Raw genomic sequence first — 13,450 nt, 5'->3', positions numbered from 1 at the left:
CATGGGTAAGAAGTTACCCATACCTTTCCAAGCATATGTTGTGGCCAAAGTCACTTAGCAAAAAAGGAAGCATTTAATATTTTGCCTTGTCATCAGGAGCAAATTGAGAGACTGTTATTGTAAACTGCCATCTTTTGAAGGCAGACCTAAGCAGGTGATGGGAAGCTTCACACTGATGTTTTCCATGCAGCAGGCATGACAGGCATGACTTTTGATGGATCAGTGTACATATGCAGAGCTCTGCTACTTCTGTAGAAACACACAACTTAAATGAAAGCAATTTGTCTCTTCTTCTATGTAAACAAGTATGGAAGTACTAACTTAGCAAATGTGGAAGAACAGGAAAGTTTCAGACTGAACTTCTCAAAAATTATACTCATCCTATCCTTAGGCATGTCATGAGTACAAGGCCTTAGGCAGTTAGCTTCCTGAGTCGTGTTGAAGTACTCTGCTTGATGAGTAGAATGGTGTATTTCCTTACGCTAGCAGTGGAATTTTAACTTTAAAAAAGGAAAATCCTAGAAAAGTTTTCCAGTAATAGTAACCCTGTAATTTCATCCTGTGTTCTGAAATTGTTGAGTTTAGAGTGTTACAAATTACAGTTTAATAGCTATCCATTACGTATTCTTTTCAGTTGCATCTGACAATGCAATAAAATATTTTTAGCTGGATTTCAAACTCAGAACCATAGGACTTTGTTGCTGCTTACAGGCTTGCTTTAGTTTTTCATATATGCACTTATACTATACTGTACATTATTCTGTTAGAGAAACTTTACTTCATCTTAAGCCTCACTGCCTTTCCAGGAATCTTCTTTGTATTCTTCAGTTAGCCTTTGCTTAGGTAATAGTTTTTGCTTGTTAGACTGTGGTTTGCATTGCAGTTTATCCCAGAAGACCAATAAGGCCTTCTAGACACATACTGTTAATGTTAGATTTTTACTTTTAGGCTGTGATATGCATATTAAAGGGTCAAGCTCTACTTAAGTCCTACCACAGTCTGATAACTGCAGCTGTAGAAGCATCCTGAAAACATGAAACTCACTGCATCACTGCTAGAAGTTAGCCTCACAAAATATTGTTCTGGTATAAAATATATAAAAGATACATATAACTTAGCATTTCTCAGCAAGTTGTCCAAAGCTTGACTTAGTTTCATTTCATGCTATCTTCCTCCAAATTCTGTGAAGTTATTAAAAAGCTATATTGGAATTGTCTTAAAGGGCTACCTCCTACTGTTTATTCTTTAAACACAATCTATTTCTATGAGTAAAATTTATTCCTCTGTCGGCATAGGAAGTGAGTAGTCTAATCTCTTGCCATACGTTTTCTCATATCATGCTCTCTTAACGTTGCATGCTTCCCATTCTTAATTGCCTCAGAGTACCTGCATTAATAGTGATAGATATCTGTAACCAATTTCGCATGCTATTGGAAAAATACTTGTGCCATTTTCTGTGAATGAGTAGATATGAGAGATCCTGTGAACATCCACTGAAAAATAATGAAACTATAATGGTTTCTGAAAGCGGTTCTTTTTTTGTTTTCCATTGTATTTGTTTTATGCAAGATATTTTATCTGGTTTGTTTTGAATTTATTTTCTCCATTTTACTCCCATTTGGTTATCTTCCACATTTTAAGCTTGGAATAAAAGATGTCTGTTTGAGAATATATGAATATACTTAAATATAAGGGAGAAGGAGAACATGTGAAAGAAAGTACAACAGTATGACTGTTGGCAAAAGCTGAGTTTACTTTGACATGCATAAAGTGCCAGTTTAAGTTTTGTACTATAAGCTTCTCATGTTGCATCGTTAAGAATGGCATGCGTAAAGTTTATGCTCACCTGCAAAATAGAAGCCTTTTGTTAGTCTGTTGATCAAAAAGAGAGAAAACACTTTTAATATTTTTCTGAGCAATTAGAAGGCGTCACTGGATATCTGTTCACTTGAGAGCCAAGTAATTCACTTATTCCCAGGCTAGAGATTTGGCCCAAAATGAGTGATTTCACACTGGAAATCTGCTAATCATCCCTTTGTGTTACAGTCCTCAGCTGTGTTGTTTACATAGTTGAAGAAAAGGCAGCTTTTTCTTTATAGAGAATTTTCTACTAGGATATGGTATCCTGCCATTGAGTGTGTTGCAGAATGGGAGTTGGTCCTGTCTACTTACCTTCATCCACTGCTTAGAATTGTCAAAGTTATTTTTACCATAGAAGAGATACCTGTCACTGCAAGCGTTAGCAAGGTTCACTGGAAGCAAATGTGGTCCCGGAAAGAGCCAAGACTGCAGTTTCTTTCCGAAGGACTGATTTGGTGAGCGTATAAACCCTGCCTTTATACCAGATGTCTGTCTGTTTTAATTAGTAGAGTCTCAGAAGAAAAGAGAGGCAATGCTCTTAGAATGAATAAAGGCTAAGCCGTGGAATGTTTTTTAAAAGAAATTTTAAAATAATCAATTAATTCCCATTCTGAAGGAATGAATTTTGAGAATTTTTTCATGAACAAAATAAAACGTGAGCGATCTTTGTTTAGTTCACAGCATTATGAGCTGCAAAACCTTAGCCACACTGCCAGTCTGCCAGGACATGTAACATTACGAAGTAAAGATTTCCTACCTTTTCTCATGACAGAAGAATATAATGTGGTTAAAAAAGGTAGATGTCCATAAAACCAGCCCTATTATTCAAGAAGAAAAAGATAAATTAGGATTCTATGGTACTAAGAAACCAAAGGCCTTTGACAACTGCAACAGTATTTTGTGAAAGACAAGGTAAGCAGCAACAGGAAATATTTGTCTCAAGACTGGGAAGAGAAGCCATCCTACATAACTGTTTATTAGTAGTCATATATAAATGTGTTTCTGGTTATTTTTTGTATTCATGATCTCCCATGTAAAATAAACAATGTGTTATCTGACTGGGAGACAGTAAATACTTGGAATGTTGTAAAATTCCTGTTTTTCCTTGATTTGAGATCTGGTCTTTATTGTTGAGTATCTGCATTATTTCATTGCAGCTTGTTTCCTCCTGCTCTGCGACGTTTGTCTGTGAGCCTGAATGGAATGTAGTTGTTACCAGAAATACTACTAAGTTGTCTTAAACTTTGTTCATAAGTTCTAAACTAATTAATCAACTGTTTTAGCAAATCATTGAAAATGGAAGAAAAAATTAATCTCAGAAGGACAGTAAAATGATGTATCCCTCCAGTAAAAGATTTATTTTAGACCAAAGAAGGAAAATCTAGAAGCAAAACCCACAGTACAAACTAAGCCATAACAACCTCAATTTTGTTTTCCCTCTAAACTGTGAGATGCCAAGGCAAACAGAACATCTGCTTTGTAGGACAGAGAAGTGTTATGCTGTTGACTAAATTCCATGCTTGTTATTCTAAAGGAATTTAGGAAAAAGTGAGAAAAGCAATCTCCTTCATCTTCTCCTGGCACCCCTCAGAAAAGGTAATTTTCTCATGCAATTAATTTTGCTTGTTCCTTCTCCTAGGGAAGATAATGTACTTAGGGAAAAAAGCATAACTGGAGTACCGATTATCTCACAATACCTTTGTCAGTATACTGTCCTCTACACTGCTGAAATAGGCTTTCCTGAGTCAGAATTCTGGATAAGTCAGGGAGAAAATGCTGATAAAAATAAAAAAGGAAGAAAACCTTCCCATTCCACTCTTCTTCACTGAGAAAAACAGTCACTAAATGCTCCAGAATCCTGTCTATGCAACAAACATATGCATCTCTTGTCATACTGAACAAGATAAAGGGGAAAAAACGAGGCATCTCTGTCATGTTAGATTTTACTTCAAGATGGATTGCTTGTGAATCTGAAGCCAAGAAACATGTATCTTCCATCATCTGTTTTTCTGTGCTGGTGAAAATTGCATGCAATAGATCATTCACAAATGCAAAGACTGCAGCAGGTACCAAGGAAGACTTGTTGGCAGTCAGAGCACTCTTTCCTGAACAGGACCCTTCTGTGATTAGTGTGAAATAAAATGCTTCCTAATTGAGTTCCTGTCAGAGGTTTTCTTGAATTTCCTGCTCATTCATTTTACTTCAGCAAGCCTTTAGCACTTTCAGTCTTAAAAAAAATCCAGACTTTTGCTGTCCTTATCAGCCTTGTTGAGAGGTTCCTATACTTCTTAGTCTGTGGTTTCTGATCTGATTCACTTTTGGCAAGGGAGACTTGAAGAAATGAGGACCTGCTGTACAGAAGAAAAAACTCATGACTTAATAGTGCTGTTTATAAGTCTTGTAGACAAAAGCAAACATACAAAAGTAAATTGCCATTATAATGTATCTCAGTTATATGAACTGAATATTATCTTCATGTATGCACATTAAATAATTGTTCATTTTCCCCAAACAGCAAGTATATGTAGAAAAAGCAAGTATATCTAGAAAAATTTATATCAACATTTATATATAACTTTAAAAAAACACATGCCATGGCTTAATCATAGTTATTTCCTGTTTTGTCATAATTTAGTTATTTGAAGTTACAATTGCAAACTAAAATTAATTCAGCTAAATCAATCTTGAAAGATAGCTTTGGTCATATTAAGTGTATTCTTTTACAACTGTGAGTCTGTAAAGATTGTTATTTTTTCCCCCATAAATTTGCCTGCATTATTTTCATAAGTGATAGTCTTGCAGTGTCTTTCTTAAGTTCGTTACATCTCATTCAGTCTGTCAATTTTACTTCTAATTGTACTTCCAAAGATACCTGCAACTATTTCCAATGCCAGTGTGTTAACAATGTTTACTCTTTGAGTCATCGATATTCTGTAAGGTTCTGAGCAATCTGAAGGCAATCTGAAATATGCGGCATACCATCTACTTCAGAACTGGTATTATAACATCCCTTTCAGAATATGTTTGTTTATAATCTGGCAACTTTATGTGCAATATTTCACAAGTCCATTATATGTTGTCCTCCAGTCTTGAATGAAAGAGTTTTTTCACTGTGTTTAGAACAAGTGAGAAGAGTTGTTCAGCAGGTGATCTAGCTTGCTGAAAAGAAGGGGAGAAGATTTGGGAAGCAAACAAACGAACGAAAAAAGCCCATCACAGCAAAACAGTTCAGTGATAAAGAGGTTGATATCAATAGTTTCTGGTATAGAATTAGTTTGGATTTTTTTTTTCCTGTCTTTCTGCTCCTCCTAGGTTAGGCTGACTTGGTCAAGAGTCTGTTCAAATTAAATGTTCTTAACAACACACGAAGTACAACTGTATGTCAAATGGGAGGGGTAAATCACACTTACTTTTGAAAACTGCAGAAGACAATTGGAGTTCTGTAGATCTTTTAAGAGTGTGGCTGAGTAGCTCTAGACCACAGAATAGTGACTTTTTTTGATAGTTCGACATTCAGTGTTTTAATATAGTAAGTATGTATTTTCTCAATGCTCTGTTTGGTTAAGCAAAGCATCTTTATAGTAAGCATGATACAGTTGTTCCTTTTTATCACCCAGTTCCTTCCCCCTAATGGAGCACTTTCCCTGTGCTCCCTGAGCAGGCTGTGGTATCGGTAATTATTGTGCTCTTCAGTCTCTCTGTCCCCAAAGTTTATGAAAAACTCCTAGGTGCAAAATCAGTTTGAGTGGTTCCATTTAAAATCATTGTTTGCCTTTTGGGGAAGGGAGGAATGAGACTAATTGTTGATTTATATTTTTATAAACAAGATTTCATTTTTGAGCAGAAGAAAATTTATGTCCTTGCCAATGTAGTTTGCCATAACTTGGAGCAAGTTTATTGGTGCTGGCTCTGTGTGATGCTTTACTTGCTAATTGTCACATTAAAGATTAAGCTTAAGCATTAAGATGTTTTACATTAGATTAAATATTAGGATATTGTATCTGAAATATTTTTCTCAGACCAGAAAGAAGACATTGAAGATCAAAGCTTTGATCCTATAAATATTTTAAATAGATATTTTTTTTTAAAAATGTTATGCTCTGTTGCTTTGGTTGAGACCATTTCTCTTTAAAGGTAAGTATGTTCTTGCATGGTTCTATCAGGTCTTTTTGGCATCAGTCTTTAAATCAAAATGCAAGGAAAAAACTATTTATAATTTGCATTATTATTTTCCTTAATGCCTAATTAAAAATAAGTACCTGGAGTTTCTGTGCAAATAATTAAGCAACTTTTAATAGTTTTCAGATGCAAAACAAAAACTATCTTCTCCTGCTTCTCAAAAAGAAGCAAGTGTCAGCGATGTGACAATGCAGACCCTGACTGATGAACAGACTCAATTTCCTTATTTTGTGGAAGTCCAGCATATCTGAGAAGACCATTTATTACAAGTTTATGTTTTTCCAATAATTACATATTGTTTGCTTTTTTTTAAAAAACAATACTTTCATTTCTACGTAAGTGCTGAATGGAGACTTTTTGGAGTATTCCTTATGTGGAGGAGAATGAGTCACCAGTGAAAGCAAAGAAAACTGGATGTATGCACAAATTCTTTGCCTTTGGCAGATTTTAATCTATTCTCTGTTTTAGTTTAGTCCCACCAAAACTGGTCTGGTAAATCTGTTGTGCAATACTATCCAGCAAGGAGGGGAAATGCAGACTTAAAATAACTGTTCATCAATCCTTATAATTATATTCTAGTATTTACTCATTGCACTGTTGCTAGAGTATCTTATGCCCTTTCATTTAATTGTCAAGTATTATGGTGTTTTTCACAGTCTTTATCTGTAGTATACTGACCTTTAGGTTGTAGCATAGCAAGAGATAATTAGTTACAATGTAAGGGAACTTGCTCTAGAGAGCCAAGAAATAATTCCAATGTGTGGAAATCAGATACAGTCCCAGACATCAGGAATGTTACTGTTGAGAAACTAAGCAGGAGAACTGGATTTTGAAGAGATCTTTTGGAAAAGATGAACTTCAGGTTGGAATGTCGAAGTCTTCGTTAGTTGTCAGATACAATCTGAGAACAAAAATGTAAAATAAAGAAGGGTAGGATTTCAAATAGAGCAAGACGGGGGGAAAAAAAGTGGAATTTTTCTTGGAATATCAATATGGGACTTGAACGATTATGCTGAAGATAGAAATTGGTAGGGGCAAGTAGATGACATTTTAGTGCTTTGGATGTTTGTTATTAGCCCTCTGTTGGGTTCCTTTACTTCTTTCTTCTCTTCCAAATTGGTAGATGGGAACTCGATTTTGTAAAGCAGTCATCTGTTGTTCATTACTGCACTACTGACATGTTTTTTGGTTTTAAGTGCTTAACAGCCCTTAAGCTTAGTGCCTCTTGGACAGTAGTCGGTACAATGCCCAGGTAAGTTATTTGTTGTTCCTGGAAAATCTCGTTCTTTTGGAAACTTGGCATGATTGGGTTAGTATTTATGTTCAGGGAGTGAGGAAGCTGATTTTTATCCATTCATCTATGTTTTATATGCTTTCTATGGAAACATGGGAGTTTAATTAGCATGCTAGCAAATCTGTTCACATGGTGATGTCAGTCACAAGAGCTCTCTTCTAACTTTGCAGGCTGGAGATACACAGGGCATTGATGTCTGAAGGGAAAGAGGCAAGCTATCTTAATGTTCATTTCATTGAGATGAAATCAGAGAGGGATGCAGGAAGAGGTCTCGTGTTTTGTGCCCATTTCCCATTTAATCTGAACATATTTGCAGCTTTATCAAGTAGACTTATTGCGTGGCTCCCTGCCACTTTTGTTTTGTGTGTACAGTTTCTTTGACTGTAAGTAGTAGCAATAGCTTTCACTATGCCTTAACTTTCTCTTAACAGTGCTATAGTTATCTCCAATCAAAAGAAAAATAACTATGTTTTACAATGTTGTGTCATCTAAATACTAGAGACAGGCCTTAAACACCAAAACTGATTTTATGCAGAGCACCTCCATTGATTCACTGTGTGGACCACACTCGAGTTACCTGATTCCTGTAAAATGAATTTAAAACTAATATAAGAGTAACACGATTGTTGACTTGCAGAAGGCAATCGTGAAACAGAATACAGAGCTGTAGCTCTTAATGTTTATTTGGGTCCATAATTCTCAGTTGAAAAGGTGTTCAGTCGTGATTCTGTGTCGTGCTCTCAAGAAGAAGTTAAGAATACATCCATAATGTCCTGCTCTTCAAATGGAGAAATAAAAGTTTCCATTTGATCTTTAGTTTGTGTCTGTGGTGCTCCTGTAGCTGTATCCATGTGCACTTCCACCTCAAAACAGCTGTTTTCCTTTATGAAGAGGAAAATGTAATTGTAAGCAGCAATAGAAAGGCCGACTGTCTCAAGTAACTTGTACTTGCCTTCTGAAAAATCCATTTTTGTTTTTTTTTTTTGGGGTGGGGCGTGGTGCTTCTTTTTGGAGGAAGGCAGTTTGGTTTCTTTAATCCATGGTCAGTATGCTCTTTCTTAAAATTCTGATGCCCTGAGAAGCCTGTGTACTCTTAGCTCTTTAGCCAGGAAATTGTTTTGTGTACGTGGACCAGAATACAGCAATAAGATTCAGAAAAGTAGGAAGATTTTGTCAGTACTGGACTTAACATTGGGTCCTCACACTTCCACTGGCGTCTCTGCCTTTCAGGAACGGCCCAACCCTTTGCAGAATGTGACATTAAATTTTCACAGCTTTCTTTCAAAAAATGAATTCTCCAAACTTTATTGTAGTCTTTTGTCCTGTTTCCTTAAGGGAAGGAAAGAGTTAAATTTTTATTTGTGTATTATTTTCCTTGACTCCCTTGCTGTCCACCTCACTAATCCAGAGGCATTTGAGCATGGGAGATGTCTGTCGTATCTTGCACAGCCCATCATCTGTCAGGAACTGGAGATTTGTGTCTGCAACTTGTATCATTATCATACTGGTAAAGTTTTGAAAGGGCATTCTCTTCGGTGTGGCACTTCAGCCCTAAAATAGTAAGCTTTCCTAACGAAGAGCTCAGTCAGATTAATTAGTTTAATAAATATTTTGTTGCTTATACACACATGCATGGATCATATGTGTTGACATATGGAGAGGGCATTAATATCTCTGCTGATAATTGATTTATGTGATATAGTTTTAAGCCATCTTTTGAGGCAGCATAAATAATATAGGTTTAGTTTTAAATATTACTGTTTATATACAAAGTATAAATTTGCCACTTGAGAACTAATGTTAGGAATCACAATAACAACATTTTTGGACTGCTGGTATTGCCACACTGATTTTTAGTGTCACTAAAGTTTTAAATTAAGGAAAACTGTCCAAGTTTACATTCATGTGTATAAATTTTGAAAGCTGAGTGTAGTAATCGGTTGATGTATTACTAGCTAAGTAGACAGTTTAATATTTGTTTGCAGATCTGTAGTATGCTAAGAATTAATTTGCTATCTGCTAGTCACTAATTTTAAGAGTGCAAGAGTATGTTAGTTCAGTTACTTGGATTTTATTTTTATTTTTTGTCTTTACTACATTGCTATGTATATTAAAAAAAATTTTTACTTTTATCTTTTCTCTTTGTCCTGATTTTTTTTTTTCAAAATATTACCTACTCCAACCAAGAATTTTATGCAGAATTCTAAAATTAAATGTTAGTAAACTCTGTGATGTCAGCACTACTGTTACTTTTTTGGTTGAAAAAAATTTGTCAAGCAACAAAAATATCTTTTAGTTAAGTGAATACCAGTTTTCCGAAGGACAACAAAATGTTACCAAAGTTAACAAAATGATAACTTGGTTTAGTTTGGTTATTTAATGTCTTGTAAATCAGAATAGATTTTTTTATCAGTTTCAATAACCAAAACCTGATCTGTTCACTGCGGAGCAGTAGGAATACATTTTCTGTAATAAATGCATCTTTAAAATGCATGCAACCTATTTCAGTTTTAAAATCATGTATGAAATTGTCTAATTGTGCTTTTATAATTAAAATGCTAACAAGAATCAGTAACTGCTCAGCTAAAAATCTTAATTTGGATGCGTAGAATAATAAGGGGAGAAATATGATAAGTAGTTGTCAATATTAAAGCAGACTGAAGGAGTAAGGCTTTGGGCCTTGTAGTAGGTAGAATGAAACAGCAGATTTGAGTATCCACAATCCTTTCAGTATTAAATTTTCAATAAAATAAAATTACTTGTCTATGAAAACATAGCCTTTCCCCAGCTCTCTTTTTTTTCCTGATCAGCTGATGAAGAGACTAGCAGCTCGCTGCTTTGCTGGCTTGTTAATTTTGTCCCCACTAACTGTGATTTCCGATAGCCGGCCTGCTGGTAGTGGTAAGGTAAATATCCTTTTTCATTGCCGTCTTGAAGATTCAGTAGAACTACATCACAGGCATGTGTAGGTGTGTAACACATCAAAAGTCGGCGTTCTCTGTATTTCAATGTACAACTGAGTGCTTAAGGAGAGCAGTGACATTAACTGTTGACAGCCTTGCATGCTCTATTTATTATTAGCTTTTCTAGCTTCCAAGATATGCAGAGAAATTTCCTTTTCTTAATCTTTGTTAGCTGCAGTGATTTATAGTGGGTGTCCTGCTTTATCCAAATGAATATTAATGATTTGTGTGCAGATAATTTTTTTTTTTATTCTTAACTCATCAGATCTCAAGCCTCATTCATAGTGGTTATCTGAACGCTGTGGAAGCATGATGTAAATTGTCTTTTGATTATTAAGGCCTAATTTCAAGCTGTCCCTCAGGATTCTGTGTTCATGTTTATTCTGTGGATTTGCACACCGGAGGGAGCACAGCAAACAGATTTCAAAATCTCACTGGTGTTTTTAACATGCCAGGTTGTTTTGTGTTGTGCGTCAGGTTTTGTTCCCAAAATGTTTTTCGAGAGACATTGTACACAATTGAGAAAAATTATGTCTGGGCTGTAATCACTCTTTTTATATTGATTGTTATGCTCGCATGATCATAAATATTAGCCATGTTTGGTGCTGTGGAGAAGTGAAGGTAATTGCCTTATGATTAGAGTTCTTTCAGCTACAAGACAGGATTGATTAGCATTTGCATGTACTCAAGGCAATATTGAGAGGCAAAAGGGACAAATATCAACGTCAGTTATGTTCTGAGAAAGCATTAATCAGAAAGCCTAGTTTTAAGATTTTTTTCTTTTTCTTTTTTTTTTTTTAATTTCAATTCTCTTATGACACGGTATTTTTATTTCTTTTCTTTTGTTGGCTTGCCCAAATCAAGAAAAGTTCAGCTTCTTGCTTTATCACATGGATCTGATAGTGTGGGAACAGGTTCACTTTATTCCTAGTTTGGTTTTGTGTAGTGATTTTTTTATCCCTCTGCATAGTGCTGCGAGGTCTGGTTAAAAGCGTACATCCAGGTAATTGAAACTAGCATTCGTTGTTTGTGACTGTGTGGGGGGCTTGGGGGTTTGTTGGGTGTTTTTTGCATCCAATGTTATGAGTACTTTTTTCAGTAAAACACGGTACTGTCAGTGCTTCTGCCTGTCTTTTGGTTACTATTCTAGAAGAAAATTATACGTTTTAGAGATGGTTTTAATGCTTAGGCGATTTGAAGTTGCTTAAACTATTTGGAAGAGAAGTTGAGTTGTTACTGCATAAAGTATCTGTGTGTGTTTCTGTGCAAAAAGAATGGTGTGTGTTCTCAATTTGGGAGCTGAGCACAGTTTAGACTGTCCTGTTTGAGACATGCGATGTCAAAGTCTGTTTTGCATGGAACTACATAAGCCAGAACTGCCACTAACGTGAACAAATGAATGTTTGTTGTACACTTTCTGAAACAGTACCACAGGCCATTATTGGGTGTGGAACTGTGAGTTGGTATGGAATTCATGGTTCACATAAACATGCATCTATTTAGATGATAGTGGGATTCTTAGAACAAATTAATTTTTAGTGTCTCTTTGATTGCCAGTAACTCAATTTCTTGCTATGCTCTTGTTTATAAAGAAGCTGAACATTTTGAGTTGAATTATCTGCATCCTGTGGGGTTGCATTTTTGGTTTTAAATACAGTTTGTTATTTCTCTTTGCAATATCCCTTTTGTTTAAAAATCATACTTCTTGAATTCATGATTGTTAGGCAATTGAAGACGGCAATTTGGAAGAAATGGAAGAGGAGGTGCGGCTTAAAAAACGAAAGAGACGAAGAAATGTAGATAAAGATTCTGGGAAGGAGGATGGAGAGAAAGCAAAGAAAAGAAGAGGCAGACCTCCTGCGGAGAAGTTGTCACCCAACCCACCCAAACTGACAAAACAAATGAATGCTATCATTGATACTGTGATAAACTACAAGGACAGGTGAGCTAGGAGGTGGTCTCTCTGTGTTGCATGTGCTCTCTCCCTCTCTGCTGATAGCTCTCTCTACACTTTCCAATGGCTTCATTTTTGTTGTCGGTCTTTAGAAGAATTTGCTGACACAGCGTGTCTGAAACGTAATTCCACTTAGGGCCTGATCCTGTAAGTCTCCCTCTTTGTGGAGGGTTTTTAAAAGACGCATCTGATAGGAAGTTGTTGAAACACAAGTACAGAAAGTAGGCATACAGTGCTTCTGCTTAGAAATGAAGCCATTCTGCTCAAGAGGTCTACTTAAGAACATTTAACTTGAGCGGGATTTTCCTTCAGTTTAGTGGTGCGGCATCCGTTAAGATTAATCTTTTCAAATACATGGCTACAGATTTATTAATGCAATTGGGGGTTAATTAGTTAATTAAATTAATTAATTTTAATTAATAATAGGGGTCTCACCATGATGTGCAAGACTGCCCAAGAAATGCAGGGTTCATATCATGAGCCTCTGAGGTGCCAAAGGAAAAACTGTAGAAATGCTGAGCATAATATATTTTCCGCAGCTGAGGTAAAAGCCCATTTGTCAAGAAAACGCTATTTTCAGCATAACAAAATGCTAAATAGCTGGACCTTAGGAAAAATTACTGCTTCTAATTCTGAAATGTCATTTGAAGACTTCTGTTTTGCAGGTTTTCAAACTGCAAATTATATATGCTCCATGAGGAAGAAATTGAGAATTAGTTAATAGCATCTTTGAATCAGACTTGTTTGAGAAAGTTGTATTTTTTAACTCAACTTCTATTCGCCAAAAATCAGTAAAGCCTTCTTGTGTACTTATCCCTTATTTGCTAGACATTGAATTACTTAAATCATATAAGGAGCAATTATAAGCTTAATAAATATTAAATGCATTCAGAGAAAAACAAGAAGTATTTGCATTAGGTGACCTGCACAAGTGTAACAATATAATTTTTGCATGTAAACAACTTTCATTCTGTGGCTTCAAATAGGAAGTTGCATTTCCTCCTTTTTCAGCTACTGTTCTGGGTCTACGTGTACAAGGCTAACTTGGCCGGTATCTGGTAAAGCACAGAGAGCTGTGATGCCTGACTCTTTTGGCACGTAACTGTTCAAATGAAGCCTTCTGTGATCTGTGGGCTCTCTCTAGAGTACGCAGAAAAGTTTGTTGCATCAGAACAGGATTCACAGCAATGAACATGATGA

General features: G+C 35.7%; 1 protein-coding gene across 7 annotated transcripts in view; it reads left to right on the top strand.

The window, feature by feature from the left end:
- The window catches only part of SMARCA2 (SWI/SNF related, matrix associated, actin dependent regulator of chromatin, subfamily a, member 2), a 131,075-nt gene that overhangs the window by 100,181 nt on the left and 17,444 nt on the right, over nucleotides 1-13,450 (top strand). For all 7 annotated transcript variants that reach the window (XM_068422290.1, XM_068422285.1, XM_068422286.1 and 4 more), the window contains one exon: nucleotides 12,021-12,238. In XM_068422290.1, the coding sequence (XP_068278391.1) occupies nucleotides 12,021-12,238 (218 nt within the window). The remainder of the gene's footprint in view (nucleotides 1-12,020; nucleotides 12,239-13,450) is intronic.

This window comes from Nyctibius grandis, chromosome Z (assembly GCF_013368605.1).
Source record: "Nyctibius grandis isolate bNycGra1 chromosome Z, bNycGra1.pri, whole genome shotgun sequence".
Lineage (NCBI taxonomy): Eukaryota > Metazoa > Chordata > Aves > Nyctibiiformes > Nyctibiidae > Nyctibius > Nyctibius grandis.
The sequence above is the reverse complement of the archived record's forward strand: the minus strand, read 5'-3'. Positions and strand labels throughout refer to the sequence as shown.